This window comes from Dipteris shenzhenensis, chromosome 29 (assembly GCF_047967505.1).
Source record: "Dipteris shenzhenensis isolate YYH24624 ecotype China chromosome 29, Dip_SZ_1.0, whole genome shotgun sequence".
Classification (NCBI taxonomy): Eukaryota; Viridiplantae; Streptophyta; class Polypodiopsida; order Gleicheniales; family Dipteridaceae; genus Dipteris; species Dipteris shenzhenensis.
The window spans coordinates 47,844,385-47,863,702 of NC_141624.1; the positions used below are offsets into that span (position 1 = coordinate 47,844,385).

The 19,318-nt window shown below is 38.7% G+C and overlaps 1 protein-coding gene across 1 annotated transcript; it reads right to left on the reverse strand.

Annotated features, from left to right (window-relative positions):
- Positions 1-15,988: 15,988 nt before the first annotated feature.
- LOC147882942 (uncharacterized) lies at positions 15,989-17,151 on the reverse strand. Its single transcript, XM_087401000.1, has 3 exons — positions 16,787-17,151; positions 16,632-16,686; positions 15,989-16,468 (listed from the first exon to the last, which is right to left on the reverse strand). The coding sequence occupies exons 1-3, from the start codon at positions 17,085-17,087 to the stop codon at positions 16,309-16,311; spliced, it is 516 nt and encodes a 171-aa protein (XP_087257126.1). The 5' UTR covers positions 17,088-17,151; the 3' UTR covers positions 15,989-16,308.
- Positions 17,152-19,318: the final 2,167 nt, after the last annotated feature.

A 19,318-nucleotide genomic window follows, 5' to 3' on the forward strand; every position in this document is an offset into this window, starting at 1 on the left:
ACACCACTTGAGTGTGAGCCCATTGCTAAATTTCAAGATATCACTGGCTTTGTAATGCCAACTATGACAAGTCAGTTGATACCAATCAATGCAATGGCAGATTATATGTGTAATTCCCTGACAGACCCAAAGCAAAAAGAGAGAATGATAACTAAATTTAGAGAATCAGATCTAGCAACGGAGGCTCATGATGACATGGAAACACAAGTGAGAATAGTGAAATTTTGGAAAAGACAACAACATCTGCCTCTCGCCAAAAACCAGGTGACAGCTCTCCAAATCCTGATCCGTGACCCGATGGGCAGGAAGAACAAAGATGCTTCGACCAATACAAAAATCACATGCAAAGGCAACTGAATTTCTCCAATGACCCCAAACATCTCCAAAACCTAGCCCAGATAAACAGGAGTGCAGCATCATGCACTTAACATGGAGCAGTAGCATAACAACAATCGGTCCGCAAAGATCGGTCCATACACAAAGTCGGATTGGTAGGCACACTCCAAAAGCAAGGCGGAAAGATATCTGGGACCCTGCACATTCATTTGGACAAAGGTACCACCCCATCCGCACGACAACAGACTCGCAAGCCCAACAACTCGCAATCCAATTGTAATATGGCACCCAGTGATGATAGGGAGTTTGCCAACTACCCACAGAACTCCACCACAATAAAAGACATGGGATCCAACTGAACTCCACCCAAATTCACCGACCAAGATCCAACTCCACTAGGCACTAAACCAAAAAGGCTTTTTGACCCCGGCCCAACCTGCACCAACACTATTGGGAGCCCAACGGCACGATTTGACCACAAGATAAGCTGAGATTTGATTGCACTTAGCGATAATTATGCCCAAATATCTCCCATAGCTATGACCATGAGCGCCCATCAACATCTATTAGGCCACAAGCGGACGTAGGGGATCCCCATCGAACTTGCCATCTCAACAAGGTCTCTCACGCATTCTGAGCGCAAAAATCCAACATTCCGTTGCATTTAGACTCATCACACACAGTAATCATCCACTTTCATCGACATTCATTGGCTGCTTACAACATTCACAAGTGCCAACAGTCCACTACAAGCAGCACACACACTTCAACACACTTCAACCCAGATCACATTCGGTGATCTCAAGTCCGCACTAACACCCTACTCGCACTCCGAGAATTCATTCCCTATAAATATGGCCCCAAAACGCTCACTCACTCTTGCCCATGTATCAGCAAATGTAGCAACCAGCTTGCAGTTAACATTGCTCAACGATACATCTGCCTAAGAAGATGCGATGGGGAAGAAGAAAGGCCAAACACCCATTTGAAAAAGCCCTTAAAAGAAGGACATGGAGGACCCCAAACCGATTGCTTTGGTTCTTCTAAATGAAGACGAATCAGATGAAGAACAAATCATATGCCCAACAAAGAAGCAGATGATCCAGCACAGCAACCCAACCCAACACAGCACAGCAAGTGGTTGCAAAAAGCGAGCAGAAAGTCGACCCAACACAGCACAACAAGTGGTTGCAAAAAGTGTCACTCAACCCAACACAACACAGCAAGTGGTTGCAAAAAGTGAGCAGAAAGTCGACCTCTTGGATTACACAGAAATCCCAGGCTAATGCTATGAAGATGTATGAACGCTTTCAATATACTGGAGGCATGATTGGACCTACGCTAATGGCAACGCCGACTGTCATCTCGCATGTCTTCAATCTTCCCCTCACACAGGAAGAAGACACGTATGGCAAGAATGTGGAGACCGACATGCAGAAAGAATGCAGACCCCTAGAAATGACAAATAACTATTTCTTTGTCAACAAAGTTCAAGACCCTCCTCAACGATAGTAGCTCAAATGGTACTTGGAACGAGTTCAATTGGTTGTACGCGAGAGCTATGCAATCATTCGAGTAGCAGAGAAGGGCATGAAAATTTCTTGGGCAAATGTACTCCACTCCCGACTCATGGTTGAAGTGTCTAGGAAGGACCTGATCAACACTAACAAGCACTCCAAGGTAGCTCCTTTCATTACTGCTCTGTTTGATTTTGTAAACAATTATGCACCCCATCGAGGTTCATTGTGCAATATAGGGAAGAAAGAACCAAGGCGCGGGTCACGACCCACAGGAAGACCCCAAAGGGAATGCCAAAGCAATACAGTAGCTAATCGAGGCAAGCTACAGTACAAAAGAAGCAAATCAAATGATATATGGGAAGCCTCTTGTAGACACTTTGTGGGATACTCCTATCGGAGGAGAAGAATTCTTGGCTGGACCCTCCAATGCAAAGAAGGCCAAGAAGACCAAGCTGACAACACAAAAGATAATATATCTGTAGTCTTTTGTTTGAATTATTTGCTCTATTTTTGACTATGTATTGTTCTTCGAAATTTCATTGCTTCCGGTTAAAGTTAGTCAAGTTTTTTGCATTGTGAGTTAACTGGAAACAACTATCAAATTTTCATCCACTTCCTATTGTTTCTCATGCACACTAGTGCCACTAAGGTCCCACATATGTCCACTCCTTTGTTGTTGATGAATGGATTATACATGAGAAGATAATCAAAGTGCCAAATGTCCTCCTCCAAAGAATTCAATCATGCTTCTAGATCTAGCAATTATTTGTCCTTGACAATTGAATGAGATGGTACTTGTATCAATAATAACATAGCATCTCTTAGATTAGCAAATTTTATAGGGGATTCACTTTCACGACTTTGATTTTTGAGGATGATGAGATCTTACTTCTTTTAAAAGTTTCCATAATCTCTCCTAAACGCACATCACTAACCTAAATTTGTAAACAATTTTTATCTTTGTTCTTTTCAGTTTTGCACTAGGCACCACTTTTCGTTAAAGTCTCCAAGAACATGGTATAAGATTTTGGGGCCATTCCAAGGAGAAGATTGGAAATTTTGAAATTAAATTCATTGACTTCTATGGGATAGTTTTTTTTAATGCCGAGAGAAGCAAGTGGCATCAAATTTACCATTTGTGAGTATTAATGTCTAAGGGGTCTAGTAGTGGGCTTCCCATTAATTATGAAAGAATTGTAATTAATGGGAATCGCACCACTAGACCCCATAAATATCGGTCTCATGAATGATTCATTACCATTATGTTCCTTGACACTATAACACCCTGATTAGTATGGAAAGAAGTGCTGGACTTAGATATCGTCGATGCATCTTCATAAACCAATTGCACTATATTCTCAACTCCCACCATGGCTACCATGTGTTGTACAAGTTTTGAGCAATAATCTCTTTGTGTAAAGGATTAATTGACTCGGTCATCTCATCATCTTATGTTTCTAAGTCTTATCCATCTAGTTAGCACATAGTTTCTCTAAATTGGCTCCCATTCATGATTCCATTTTGTTAAGGGTTAAATTTGCTTCTACTACATAAATGGAAAGTTATTAGTTCTAATTCCGTTATACTTGAACATTATCTTATGACTTATTAGCACCTATCTAATTGACATTTCTTGAAGGTTTTGGTGTGATCACAAGGTGTGATGGCATGTAGCCTTGGCCTAGCAAAGTTGATATTGTTTGCCATGCATCACACGGTCATTAGCATCTTTGAACATTGATGGCCACATAAGCTTGGCAAAATGCAGCTTTTTAGAAAAATATAATGGCCTTTATCTATCTAATAGTATCAATTACATCTTCATGCACAAATTTTTGCATTAAAATCATCCTTCTCTTTGATGTACATGGATTTGGCTATAATATGATACAGACATACCTTTGTAACTAATTAATTATCATCCGTATTTGAAATATTAGCCTTGGACATTGCTTAAAGTGAAGAGAAAATATATGTGCACCATTTGGGTGAGTTTTCAAGTAGAAAATGAAGCATCTAGAATCTCAGCATCAACTCTTGTTGGGTTTTTATCAAATGATAATTAATACAAAATGATTGGTCATGTAATATTGGACTTAATACCATGAAATCAAGTTCAATAAATCACAATTTATGTTGCACTCCCTTCAATGTTGCATGGCTTGTCTAATGAAATCAGGAGTTGATGATCACCATGGAAGATAAAATAGCCTATGGATACTAGTATTCCTTTATTGCATAGTCTACTTGGCACCTCTCTTTTTTATGGTGGTGTCATTATTTTTGGGATCTTCAATCAATTGTTGTCTCCTTGCAAAAGCTAGTCTAAATAGTAGTCCCTCAATTGTCTCATAATGGCAAAGATGGAGGCATCAATCTAAAATTGCAATGTTTAGATGGCCTTAAAATTGGTGCTTTTATAATACTTTGTCTAGCTTTAATAAAAGATGATGAAGAGGCTTGGGTAGAAACATAAATCCAATAATAAAATACCATCAAACTTTTCTATTTATAAGAACAAAATGAAAAGATAATAACGAAGCTTGGCCAGAACAATAAAGCCAAGAAGCATTTTTTGGGAGTGTTGAAGATGTCCCATGAAGAATTAAACATCCTTATGGTTAGGTAGGGGAAGAAGCTTGGCTATTACCTTGATTACTTATATATCTATTGATATATTGTAGCTAGATCCTATCTATCCCAATACCACACAATGAGTTACCATACATTAACACAATGGTATTGTCCAATCCTATTAAAGTTGATGAAAATCCATCAATATGTCCTATTTCATAAATCTACTTCAATGAGCATGTAGGGTTCTTGATTCACCAAGCTAGCATATTTTGGACATTGGGTAAGAGGCATTAAAGTAACCATAGCTCTTCTACAAGCCAAGAGGAATCCAAAGTAAGGAGAAAAAACCACATATGATCATGGATTTACCAAAACTAAAGTGATAGAGTTGTGTCTACAATGTGAGAGTATTAGCTAGTTTATGTTTTTGAAGATGTAGTAATGAGTAACAAGCTCTAGCCCTTTACGGATCTACTCATGGAGATAGTATAGGGATAGCTTTACTTAGAAACAAGGACATGAAGGGTGTGGTACTTAGAGTGATAAAAACACTCTCTCGTCTTCTTTTCATGAGGTTCTTTTCCCATCCTTTTCTTGTTTGAAAATTTAAGGGGGAAATGCATGAACTCAAAATTCCTTCCTCTCAGAAGCCTCCCCAAAAAATCATGGATCAAACCTATTCCTAATAATTCCATGGAGCTTTTATAAATCTATAAAAGGACATATGGGATTTGGCACATGGATTCATTTGTTTGGTTAATTTTAGATCTAATGGTAAATTTATTACATTAGAAGTCATGCTTCTTAGGTTATTGCAACCAATAATAGTTTAACTTATTTCATAAAAAATCTAATGGTGAATTATTTCACAAGAATTCATGATTCTTAGGTTAGTGTAATCGTTAGGAGTAGAATGATCTGCTCCATTGTCACTTGGTTCAAATATGATTGTTATATATCTAATTTTTCATCCCACTCCTTGGCGTGATAAGCTTGACCTTGCAATCACATTCTTTGTTTTGTTCTCAAATTGAAATGATAATATGGTTGCTTATTTATGAATCAAGTGAATAATATTCACCTAGTATTTTTGAAAGATGATAGTGTGATGACCATTCTTGATTATCAAGCACATGCAAAGACTACATCAAACTTGAGAACATCATTGTGAACTAGTACATTGCTTTTGAATACACAAGTGATGAATTTTGGTACAATTACCAGTTTGGTATTGAAATCAATGCAAGTAATATCTATATCTAGAGCTACTCCTTTTGGCTTTTCTTGGACACTGAAGGGATGATAACATTAATAGAATCCCACTTCCAATGGGATATGATTTTGTTAGAGGCATTAATTTTGTCTTGCAATCAAAATTGAAAAATGTCAATCTTTGGGATTTCTACCTAGTTCGACAAGTTTTTACATAGAGTTGGATTGGTTCTGAATAAAGAGCCCATGGCAATTTCCTCATGCATTCCTTTAAAGTTGTTATGTAGAGTAGGACTGGTTATCAATAAAGTGACCCAGGCAATATGCTTATGCATTCCTTTAAAATTGGAGGCACAATATGTCGACCAAGTGGTTTGATTAAGATAAGTAGTAAATGTTTCCAAGCAGCCCCTCTCTTCTCTAGTCATTCTTAATCCAAAGTTTGGTAGTCTCATATACTTTCTATTTTTGTTGGTATCTACAATATATAGTGAATATTTTTAGGTTCTTCTTGTTGTTTCCTTTTCTAATTCTTCATTTATGGACTCAATTTGCAATGCAACTAGCTACTTGTTTAAGGCATTCACTTCATCTTTCTTATTGAGGCTCTCTACTTCTGGAATCCTCAAGGTTTATGATGGTTGAGCTAGGTTTGTATGCTTTATTCAACTTTAAAGTGAACTTGTAGTCGTTTTTCACCTCCTCTATTCCATAATCTTTACCAAATTTGTTCGACCATTCCACTCTAATATTGAAAGGACAATCTACCATCAATAAGTATTAGAGTAATTCATAACCTTATCACCTTTTGGCTACTCTTGCATTGAGAGAGAATTTGGGTGCTTGTTAACATGGCGTGATTTTGTTCCATGAGAAATTTTATAGTAACATAACTCTAGAAGTAGAATGCCCCATCATTTTTGGCTTTGAGGTATGCCCATCATAAGATAGGCCTCAACTCTAAGAGCTAGAATTAATTTAGGAATTTTCTCTTTGAGGGGAAAAATGGTAGACTAGTGACTAAACCCTCTTGTATATAATTCTTAAAGCCTTTAAAACCCCCTATTATATAATTCTTTCTCCATTAGGAATAACACAAGCTCATTTGGCCCAAGTTGTACTTCCTCTCTCTTCCATTTCCCCTCTTTCGCTATTGTAGTTTTACTTGTGTCTTCTTCCATGTTTCTTCTTTCACTATTGCATTTTCACTTGTATCTTCTTGTACTTTGTAACCTTGATTACACCCAAAATTAACAAGCTTCAAATGTAGTCAGCTACATGTGTCAGCTCTACTTGTAGAAAGTTCACGCATAACCAATACATGCTTTAGAAAAGATCTAGACAAATTAAGCAAAATATGTTTTGGAGAGATTGAGTGAGAGAAGATATATACATACATACATACATACATACATATATATGTGTGTGTGTGTGTGTACACACACACACACACACACACACACACACACAGACACACATAGACACACACACACACACCCATACATAGATTTAGTGGGATAATGATTCTCACTATGGGCTAACAAAAGATGATGACAACTCTCTAATCAGGAGCCGTTTCAATTTCTATTTGATGGAGTACCCATTTTACATCAAGGCCTTAGATTCCAAACTTAGGCTCAACTCCAAATGTAATTTGAAAACAAAAAGAGAGAGAATAATTCTGAGAGTTTAAAGCTAAGTTTGTTGGAAACTATCATCCATAATTTGTCCCAATTGTAAGCCCCTAAATGAGGAGGCAAGGGGACATGGTACCAAAGTAGGTTTGGGGGTCTTGAGAGCTTGTCATGTGGACATCAGATATGGATGGGTAGGTTAAGATGGATGGAGAATTCCCCCTAATAGCTTCCATGTGGATAGCAGGCACACATAGGATATGGAGGAACCAGGGTTGACTCATGGAAAACACATGGATTGTCATATGGGCAACACAATAAAGAACACCTAGCTGTTTTCAAGACCTATAACAAGTAGAGGAAGGTCATGTGGTAGTCCAGACTTGTATGGAGCAAATTTGATGGGTAAAAAAGATCAAAACATAGGTGTGGAGGTCCGGGTTGCCACACGGCAACTAGGTGCCACCTATGGGAAGCCGTTATTATAACTTGAATAAAAAACTAGAAGGCTATATAGAGGTACACATTGCACAATGGTACGGATATATGGCACCACATCTCGGACATGTTTGGATCATGAATAGGGCTTGGATGAAGTCACATACATGCAAGATAGTGCATAGGTTCCATGGGGCCAAAAGAGGCTGGAGAAGGGTTGCAAGGTGTACTTTACGTAGAACCCTTATATGGGGCCCAACTAGATCGACTGGTAGGTGGTTAGTTGGCTAGACAACCAGTTCAACTGATTGGTCAATCAAAGTCTACCAATCTGTGGGGTGCTTCAGCCCCCTATATAAAGGTCCTGGTCACATTATATATTCATTCTAGGGGTTTTGCCTCATTTAAGGCTATCCAAGAGTTTAGTAATGAGTTCATGCTCTAGGAGGTGATTCAAATATTGTGCAACAGTCAATAGTAGCAAGGACATCAGGGATCATACATTAAGATATGAAGCTATCCTCACCTTTGGGAGTAGCTCATGGTGCATACCTACATCAAGTAGGGGTAGCACAAGTCTATGGGAGGAAGCCATCCTACGAGTCAACAATACACGAGGTCACTAAAGCTCATTGAGGAGCACATAACCAAAGAGAATGCAAGGATGAAAGTAGGAGCAAAGTTTGTGCTCATTACGGGCAATGCATTGCTATAGGTTTCGGGATCTCTTGTAAATTCTTTCTTGACTCAAAGTTTGCAATATATTTTGAGGCATTTTGTGAACTACTCTTCTGTTGTCTCTCTCTCTTGAGTTTGGTTTTATGTGAGATCTATCTTGTGGACACATAGCCAAAAGTTTTGGTTTACAACATTCCCTACTCCTCTCTAAATGCTTTTGTGGCGCACACCTTAACATATATTCTATTCCACTCACTGAGAAAAGTAGCCACAAAGGTTAGTTTCTAACAAAGGTTTTAACATCAAATGAACTTTAAATTGAGTTTTATCTATCCTAGATGGATGCAAGACATCTAAGGCACAATGTGTAAAGCTAGAATCTAGAGAGGGAGAAAATAGTCCTAGAGAGAGTATATTGGCTCAAAGCACATCATACTCTTTGGGTAGTTTATTCGCTTTGTTCTTGTGTTTTTATATAGTCCCACTCCTTGACTTCATGCTCCCTCACTGCTATCAACATGACAACAATACTCCATAATGCAAAGCCCTCGTGGGTCGTGTGTTTAGTCCACGCTTGTGTCTGTGTGTCACGCTCCCCCAACACTCTCAATGCGATAGCATGCTCTAACTTGCAATCTCCCACCTTTCCCTCCATCCCTTTCAATGTTGTATTCTATGTCTCTCTATCTCTACTCTCCATTTTTCATATTTACTCTCCTTCTTACCTTCAAACCCCATTTACTTTCACAATCCTCCCACACCCCATTTTACTCATATAACTCAACTAGTATCCCCCTCAATCCATGAACGAGACCAGCTCTCAAAACTCTCAACCTTATCCCTTTTCTAAAGCATATAAAATGTTCTAGATCTTCAAATCCCAGTGTAGTTGGAGACCTTCATCAAATTTGATTAATGAACAACTCTTCTTCACACATGGTGATGTAAGATATTATTTTAGTGTAGCTCTCTCAACAAAATATGACTCGAGGCCCTATGCTACATAGTGAACATATTTGCTACCTTGAGCTCACATAACCCTTGTAGGTAACAAAGACTTGTTAATATACTGAGAAGAGAAATTGTATCAACAATGGTTTTATTACAAGGTTTCTTGCTTATTTGTAGCTTTCATGCTTGCTTGCTTGGTCCCATGATTGTATTGTGCTTATGTGCAGTCGTACACTTGAAGTTCCTATTCAACTGAGGAACTCTTCCTTACATTATCAAATTTGCTTCGCTTTCATTCTAGTGCTTCACAAGAAGCACTCTTCAGTTTTCTTTCACTCTTGATCCTTCTAGTGATTGAGAAGTTATTTTTAGGGAGCTAGTGAGCTCGATACATCTTGTTCACTTTCAAGAGAAACAAAGAGAGGTGGTGTAGGCTTCTAGATAAGCTCCTAAATGTTGAGATCACCCCTTGAATTTAAGTCTAAGAAACGAGTTTCCAACAAGGTAGAAGTTCATTTTTAACACTTGAAAGTGTAGCTAAGCTCAAGAATACAAAGGGTTGAGACAAAGAGAGCATGTTAGAGTAGGAGAAAAGTGGTGTGTAGTGCCCTCAAAGAGGCGTGCACTTGGGAAGTGTCTCTTTGAAGTTGCTATGGTAAACAAGGCCGATTGACTATATTTGTGGTGATAGACTAGGAAAGGGGCCTCTCATAGACAAGGTCACCCCAAGGGAGAGTGCTATGGCTTAACACCCACAAAGGCATAGCTAGTTATGCCCTAGACTGAGTTAATAGATTTTGTGGTGTTGCTCTAAGAATTGCTAATCATTGAATTCACCCCAATTTTTAAAAATTTTATTTTCTTAAATTTCACTCCCTATATTTGCCCAAGGATCCTCTAAGCTTCTAAATACGTGTCTTTGTAGGACAAAGACAAACGTCCTCCTAGGACATTATTGAATTCTTTTCAAGTGGGGGGAACTATTAATGGAAACTCTCAAGTTTTCCTTTTTGGTGTATACTAATTTTTATTACTCTTTCCTTTCTTTCAATCAATCCATTCACCTCTTTATTTTTGAGTCCCATGATCTAGAGTAACTGGACATGAAAAGGTATCCAAGGTACCTTTGTGAGGGTGCATCATGAGTTTCCAAGCTTGCAAGTTGTCTTGCTTGTGAGTTTGTTAAGACTCATGTGACTAGAAATTTGATCACAAGGACATCTAAAAAAGGATTAACCCCTCACAATCAACCTGCAATGGTAACAATGAATAACACCATATATTTGAATATCTTACAAGACAATAATTGTCTTAGTAGAAGAGACAAAGGTAGTTAAAAGTTCCACCTGTTTAGCCAAGGCTACTCATAATCCCACAAGAGGAGCTTCACAAAGAAGAAGAAATCTAGAGTTGAGAAAGATCAAACTAATAAAGGATCTTAGAATAGCTCAAATTCATTGAAGTTGACTTTGCTCAATCTAGGAGAGTACCTAGACTCTGATATTAAAAAGAGTGTTCAAATTTTGAATAGACAAACAATATAAGGAGGTAGCCCTCAAGAATTAAAGGATCCTTGATTTTCCAAAGGCTTTAGCTCCTAACATCAAACCAATGCTAGAGAAACTAGAAGCTTCATTATGCCCTAAATTTGTAGGAATGGGACCTCCAACGAACAATGATAGAATTCTAATAGCACTTTCATACCCACCATCACACCTAGGTAAGAATGGGGAGGGGTGTAACATCCTTGGAGCATACTAATACAGCTTGGTTTATTGCCATCTTGAGTACACAAATTAGAGCCCCCTATTGAAAGCTCATCCTTGCCCATGGTTGGACAACTCAACTCTTGTAGCCTTGGCCAACCCAAAAGATGCTACCATGCCTCTTATTAAGATCAACACCCACTAGGAGGGAAATGTCCATACCACCACTCTCTTTGGAATCTAAAATATTAAAGCTAATGAGTGTTGTACTTGATGAAGATGTTGGTCTCACTTTGATTTTAGCAAAGCCTTCATAAGCTAAGAAAAGTCCCCCTTTGGAAAAGATAGATTTCAACAAGAAGCTTGTTGAGTAAACCAATGGTTTTGTGCAAACCCCTAGGGCTCATTTATAATACATGGGTGCAAGTAGTTGGCTTTGCTTTATTATATTTTGGAGGAATGCATGTCCCAACCATTTCAAAGAGCATTTGGTGACATCTTGGGAAGAGTGTGGATGAGTACTATGCACTTGATTCACAATTGCCAAGGGCCAAAAAATAGGATGAGGAAACAAGTAGGTGTTCACGATGACTTTTATTAGGGAAATTAATTAGATGCGAGGCAAGGAGGGCAAGATTAGGCAAGGTTAATGGGTAGGGATAAGCCATAATATTTAGGTAGTGGTTAAGGTAAGTGGGAAGTTAGTGGCTAGGGATAAGCGCCAATATTAGGTAGTGGGTAGAGTTAGTTGACCATTCGTAGAACATTAGTTAGAAGATGCTAGAAAATACATGCATGACTCTTGTCCTCTAGGAAACGAAGGTGGTGGAGGTGGAGCAATAAGTTGTTCGTGCCGCTTAGTGGAGCAGTTCATGGTTTGAGATATAGTGTTTTAGAGCTGGGAAGGGGGAGATGGAGGTGAGTATATGCGATGAAGGTTCAGCGCATGGCTCGGAATGTTGAAGGAGGAGAGGCTGGGCCTGAGATGAAAGTTGGCGATGGGCTTGAATTACGAGCTTTGCAGAGATTTGTTAGTGCATGCGTGTTTTTTGCAGAGGATTGTTTGTGTTGATGAGCTTTAGGCTGGCAAGCTAATAGTGTGTTTTTCGCAAGGATGTGGTGATATAGAAAGTTAGAGGTAAACCGTGGAAGGTGGATGGTTTAGAATGCATCAATTTTACGAGCGAAAACCTATGAGCAGGTTTTTCAGATCGTGCTTTTCAAGAGATTTAAAAAATTATATTTCTTTAGGAAACATGGATTTTATACTTTTATTTTTACTAGAACTAGATTCATTTATCATTTACTAGAACTAGACTCCTTTATCATAAAAATATACAGAATAGTCACTCATTCAATTTTACATAACATAAATTTTCTTATTCATAGACATCCTTTGTATCCTTGTTATTACCTTTAAAAAGTGTTGAAAAATAAGTCCTTTAAGAAACATCCCTCATAATCACTTCTATGTAGTAATATTATACATATATAATAACTTATTAAACACATTTCATATGACAAGAGCTTTCTAGTGTTTTAATAGCATAAATAACAAGATATTTGTGGATATGTTTCTAAAGACGTTTAAATTACTATAAATAAGTATTAACTTGGGCTTATATATTACTCTCATAAAATACATGTAATATTTATTACTGTATATGCAAGATTTAACCCCATAGATGTCCTCAAATAAGGGTTTTAAATCAATTTGAGTGGTTGAATGACTATATTTGGACATTGGATGTGAAACTTATGCCACTTTTAAAAGTGTTGTCCATGGTAGTTTCACCAGCAAAACTACCTTAAAAGACCTACTTCAAAGGGGTTTCGCTGGCGAAACTACCATGATGGCTTGCTTCAATGAAATTTCTTTGGAGAAATCCTTTCCTGAAGCTAGGTTGAGAGAGGGTTTTCAATGCCACCCCCTATTAAGTAAAAGTTGTAAGAAAGATCATAAGGGAATTTTCATAAAGGTGTCTACTCTACATGTGGGTTTCTTCAAAAGCCATCCCATTATGTTACTCACCATTCCCAAATATTCATGTAAAGATTTGTGTATAAAATAGGCATTGCTATAATACTTTTCATATTTCTAAGTGAAATTATGTTTTGTTTCGATCTATTTTTGCCATATTTTTACATAGTTGGAAGCTCTTTTTTTTTCTTTCACTCAAATGCTCAGAAGATCTCGCTAGGAAAATGCTCATCCCCGATAGTTCAAAGATGGATGGTTCAAAGGTTCTTGAGGTGAGTGACGATTGGCATGGGAGGTGCGCATATTGACATAGATGTTATAGAGGGTGTGCAAAAGTTTCTTGATTCGTGTTTCCTTGCAAGACTTTGTTCGATCGAGAGGGGAGGCTCTCTTTTTCATTGGCATCTTCAGATGGTGTGCCGGATAGTCGCCATGAGTGTGTAGGGTGTGAACAAATTGATACAAAAATACATCGGGTGGGACAACAAGAGACCTATGGGAGGCATGATTCTACACAGAGCTTTACGACAAAAGAACATGCATACCTTTCATGGTATGCTTGGGTATTGTTTAAAAGACATTGGGGAATCTCACATCAAGCTAGTTTCAAAGAACGTGAGCACTAAGGACCTCCAATCGGGAGTGGAGCTACACGTGCAATATGGGGCTGACGAGATGAAGAGCCGGGTCTGTCTAAACAACAAGAATATATTTGATCGTTCGTTTTTGTTTTGGAAGTATGAGCTCTCTTGTCGAATTGGTATGCCAGTTACTTAATGTTAATATATTGAGGATGTTGTAGAGCAACCACTACGATCCCTCTTCCAAGGCCAAATATGCAACATGCCCAGAGCTTGTGGAAATGCATGATCAATCCGTACTCTGTTACACCCAACAATGTAAACTCTATCTACTTCAATGTGGATGCTCGATGTACATAACCGCGCGACGACAAACATATAAAGGGTATCTTGGAGAGTACTCCAAGATACTTCAAGATCGTCGAAGAAGCTTCTCCCTTGACTATGAAGACTGCTGGTCCAATTGAAGTACCTACGAATGTTCAAGAGGATTCTCCGCCTAGTGTGAAGACAGGCAGTTCATTGGAAATTCAAGAACGTAAAGATTGTGCTAGGAGGCCAACAAAGGAACATGTGATGAAGAGTCGTCAAACAGTACCAACAGCACATCACCTCATGTTCAAACATATATTCCCCTTTTATCTAATACATATTGGATGAGTCTTGCAAATAGTCTTTGTAGCGATCATGCTTTTCTAGAAACGTAATGTATTTTCATCATATACTTTCATACTGAATAGTCTTTATAGCGGTCATGCTTTTCTAGAAACGTAATGTATTTTCATCATATACTTTCATACTGAGACTTTGAATCCAAGTTTTATAGGAAAATGTTTATTTATGGGCTGAATGCTATGCACACAAGTATGAAAACATTTTTCATGAAAGCTTATGTGCACCGCAGTTTTGTATGAAATGGTTAAAATGGTTATTGGAATACAGCATTTGGGAATTCTCTCTTCACAATCAGCTGGTTTTAACCACTGGTTTTTGGCGACTGGTTTGAGGTCAATTGGTTGCGTGCATCAAAAGTTATGAATTTTTATAGTAGACCCTTTTTTAGACCCATTAGTGATAATGTGCCAAAAAATAGGATGAGGACACAAATACCACAAGAAGAACATCCCTAAAATCAATATTGATGAAATTATGAACTAGATGTGCGCACCAGACACTATCATCTCTGAATTTGAGAATGATGACAACTTGCCTTTCTGAGGCAGAAGAATAAGATCACCTTGAAGGACAGGAACAAGATCATCTTGAAGAAATCAACCCATATACAAGAGAGAACATGAAATCCCAACACCTATGCATAAAATGATCAACTCTGCCATCCAATCTTTAACTTCAAGAAGAGATCCTCTGCTTTTGGCAAAGAATTCTAAAATAGGAGGTGCTCAACCTTCAGATTTAGCCTCTACTCCACGCTATCAACAAAGACATGGAGTTGGGACCATTCAAAAGCAAGACTTTATCAGCATGGTTGTGGACGAGTTGATGTTGCCATCTTGCTTGGAAGCAAGGGATTCTAAATCTGAACAAGACCTTGAACATCCAAGGATGGAAATAGCAGAATCTGCATATATAGTTCCAAATGATGCTAAGAATAATAATGAACTTATGCCAATTCGGTGCCAAGGGATCTTAAATCTGACAACTTGAGGACAAGATGTTACACCTCATAGGATGGAAATCTTGGTCCAGCAGATGTGATATCTGCAGAGTGTACTTTCAAATTATCCCAAGAATAATAACAAATTCATGCAGATTAGTGTCAGACTAAACACAATGTTGATAACTTTGCAAGTCACATGCCTACACTTACAAGGTCCAGAATATAGTATACAGCTAGATTTCAGATTTCAACAATAATAATGCCATTCAGATCATTCTCTCTAATTGCGTTGGGTATTAACATCTTTGATGTTAATGAAAATCTGAACCTGCACCTATCTTGTATGCGTGCAAAAGTTGACACAATGTTAATAGCTTTTCTACTCCATTACACATAATTGACCACTTTGTTCCAGTAACCCACAAATCAGCTTCGTATCAAAGGTATTCATTAAACTTTCATGCCGTAAAAAACCCCTCTAATCAAATATCAAGATGCCAGCAGAAGCCTACTCAACAACTATATTGGACAGAAGTAGTTGCATTTGTATTCACCTTGCACAGTAAGACTGCGTAGAAACAATTTCATAGTTTTGGTGCGCAGATCGAATCAATCACGCGCGCGCACCCACACACAGATAAGATAGATACATACAAGGCAGCAGGTTGCACTGAGATGCTAGTTAAATTATGAACTTCACTTACATAATAAAAACGGGAATAGGGATAGAAATCTAGAAAGTCCCTGTTGCGCTGCTTCACAAAAATGATAGCCACAGTTTTCACTTCGATATAAGTGTTAAAAGGGGGGGCGAGCAACCATCTCTTACAACATCAAGCAATACCATCCTTGTACTACACTACCGTTTTAAAAACCAATACATCACGACTGGGAAGAAAGAAACATTTACATTGAAAGCTATGCAAAACGGATGATTCTGGCGTGGACGATGTTGCACTACTAGTTTACAGAGAGAGGGCTGAAAGGGATCATGACATACAATCTTGGAACGGCACCAACGCTTTGACTTGCTTCATCACCTATCAAGTCGGTAGTATACCCAGACGATCATAACTTTACGAAGTGGCAGCTTTAACATCAACTGTCTCTTCTTTGGTCAGCTCTTGATTGGCCTTTTTCAACTTGAAATCCTTGACCGCAGCCTTGATCGCGTCCTCCGCTAACATAGAGCAGTGCAACTTGACTGGAGGTAAGGACAAGTGCTTCGCAATATCACTGCAAGAATACATGCAAAAGACATATTGTGTAAGAAGGTGAAACCGTCTCACACAAGTCCCGGCGGCGTGATATTGTAATTCATACATCGCAGGGAGACGGACGGCAAAACCCACACAGCCAAGCCAGAGAGATGAAAATTCGAAGAAAATGAGGAGCGTACCTATTCTTGATGGTCACAACTTCTTCCATGGGTTTCCCTTTGATCCATTCGGTGGCTGAGAGGCACAAATTTGTTATAGACATACGAGACAACGCAAACCTACGATCTAAAATGAATGATGTGCAGAAAGCGTAAGGAGGTATGTATCCTCTCACCAACAGAGGACGAGGCAATGGCCGAGCCGCAGCCGAAAGTTTTGAAGCAGGAATCGACGATCTTGCCAGACGCAGGGTCAACTTTGATCTGCAATTTCATCACATCTCCACAAGCAGGAGCCCCAACCAAGCCAGTGCCGACGTTGGGATCATTCTTGTCAAAGGAGCCAACGTTCCGCGGGTTATTGTAATGATCTACCACATTTTCATGATAGGCGCGAGCGAGGGAAGGAAAGAGGGCACGACTCTGCGGTACAAGAGAGCGAATGGAGCGGCTGAGAGATTGGGGCACGAGCACCATTGCTGCGTTGTTTTGCTCAAAGACCTAAATAAGCTGTTGTAGCCGCCCTCTTTACCTTGCTTAGATATATATAGATATAGATAGAAGATATTCTTCCTCACCATCACCATCACCATTCAACATGAACCGTCGCCATGCCAACTGGCCACGTTATCAGTGCTTGGACAATCGAAATGGCGGCATGCTATTTGGGTGTAACTAGGACTTAGGACTAAGACTTTTCATTCGACTTGAACGACGCTCAAGGACAAGCCACTTGAGGCACTAAGCTAGCCTACATCGTCCACCAACTATGTTTGCCAAAAGATCAACAAGCGCTTCCGATAAGGAAAGCCCAAAAAAATATATTTGTGAGGCATTCCAAGCTACTGCCCAGGAAGCATGCGCAGAATGTAATCACGGTTCTATTGGAATAATGGACACCGTGTTCTTTCATAAGCTTTCATATCTTGTTTGCTTGCGAGATTGTGATGCCACACTTCGTGCAAAGCTAGGGTGATCTATAAAAGCTTCGCCCTGCTGTGAGCATGCATTAGAGGCATGCTTTATAAATGATTCTTCCCAAAAGCATTTCTTTATCTGATCAAGCATAAGGATGAATCTTTTGATACAAGATGAAAGGGTTAGCTAAACACGAGTGTGCCGGAATAGTTGTTAACGCTCAGAATTGATAATGGTTTGCTACTCAAATTATAGGTTATTATTGGATTTATTGTTCTAGCCAAGCCTCTTTATCATCTTTCATTGTGTTTTTATAAATAGAGGAGTTTGATGTATTTCATTGAAGCTAGGCAAAGTAGTAATAAAAGCACCAATTTTAAGGCCATCTAATTTCTGGGTTTTGAGGGGGGTTCATTTTGTGCCAAAATAGCCAAGACATGTCCTCCAAAAGTTTGGGTTAAATTTTTAAAAAAGTATGAACGACTGGAGTGAAACTCAAGTAGATTCTAAATCCTAATTTCATTACTAAGACCTATCGAAAAAGAAGGGAGGGCTCCAATTCTATTATTATTTCTAGGGCAAACTTAACTATGTGGGTAAATGTAACTATGCAAGGTTAAAACTAAAGGAAATATTTCCCTTCAAGCTTAACTTTCCCTTGATTATCCATTCACATGTAATTATATGAATTATTAATGGTCCCCATTCCTCATATGTGTGTCCATTGGCAAGCTAAGCTATTGGTGTCTCACAATGACACATCATGAGCTGCAGATTGTTCCTTTGACTGCACTTTGTTTTGATGAGACCACTGACAAGCTCGCAATTTGAAATGAGGGTATTTATTGTGGGATATTCAAAGCATGGGCTTGGTGAGGAAGCACTAAACTAATTCCAAACAAATAAAATGGGATTGTGTCTCTGCAAATGTTGTCACATATGTTTGCATCTTGTAAGGTCATGGCAACTTATGAGCTATGCATAGACAAGGGCTAATAAATGCATGCCAAGAGTGCTAGAAAGAGACTAGAAAGACATCTCTTGTTTGCAACACTTAAGTGAATATGTATGCCCAATGTAGCTTGCTTATAGAAGCATAGGAATCTTGTGCCAAGTTGCAAGTTTGAGATGTTGTCTCATGGAGCATGAAGTTTCTCTATGGATTGCAATTAGAACATTCAATGGCATCCAACCTAAAGATTACAACAATGCTTATAAGCTTGCGCTCAAAAAATTTGAGCTCATCATCAAGGTTAAAGGAGCCAAGGTTGCTAGCAAAGCAATAAGGAGAATGGGCAACATGCTAATGCTAGCTATAGAGGTTTCTTGGATGCTACGACATATGCAAAGTACAAAAAAAAAAACTATTATTATTATCATGTGTAAGGCTGCAAGAAGCAAGAGAAGCTCTATGCGGAGAAGGTCACACTACTTGGGCCAATTGCATCTTCAACTCCAACAAAGAGAACTCTTGTTGTCAGTAAGGAGCTTGCATATTTATTGGTGGTCAAGACCTTCTCATCTGGAAACCTCTAAGGGTTTGGATCGCGTCATCTCCACCAAAGAAACCAAGCAAGCTTAGTTGACTCACCTATAGATATCATCATCTTGAACAAAGCATTCATCAGCCAAAGTGTCAACAATAGTATGGAGGCCAAGTCAAGCACCTTGAAAATTTATTGGGTGGGTCAACAATTGACCACTTAGGGTCACATTGATACAAGCAACATATATCATCTACCATCTTGGTTTGGGGCACTAGTTGAAGTCCAACCCAAATTTAAAACCAA

Excerpts from the sequence above, each read along its gene's own strand:
- LOC147882942 (XM_087401000.1), bottom strand. The coding sequence starts at position 17,087 with ATGGTGCTCGTGCCCCAATCTCTCAGCCGCTCCATTCGCTCTCTTGTA. Across the intron at positions 16,687-16,786 it reads CATTGCCTCGTCCTCTGTTG|CCACCGAATGGATCAAAGGG; the intron begins GTGAGAGGATAC and ends TGTGCCTCTCAG. Across the intron at positions 16,469-16,631 it reads GTTGTGACCATCAAGAATAG|TGATATTGCGAAGCACTTGT; the intron begins GTACGCTCCTCA and ends GTATTCTTGCAG.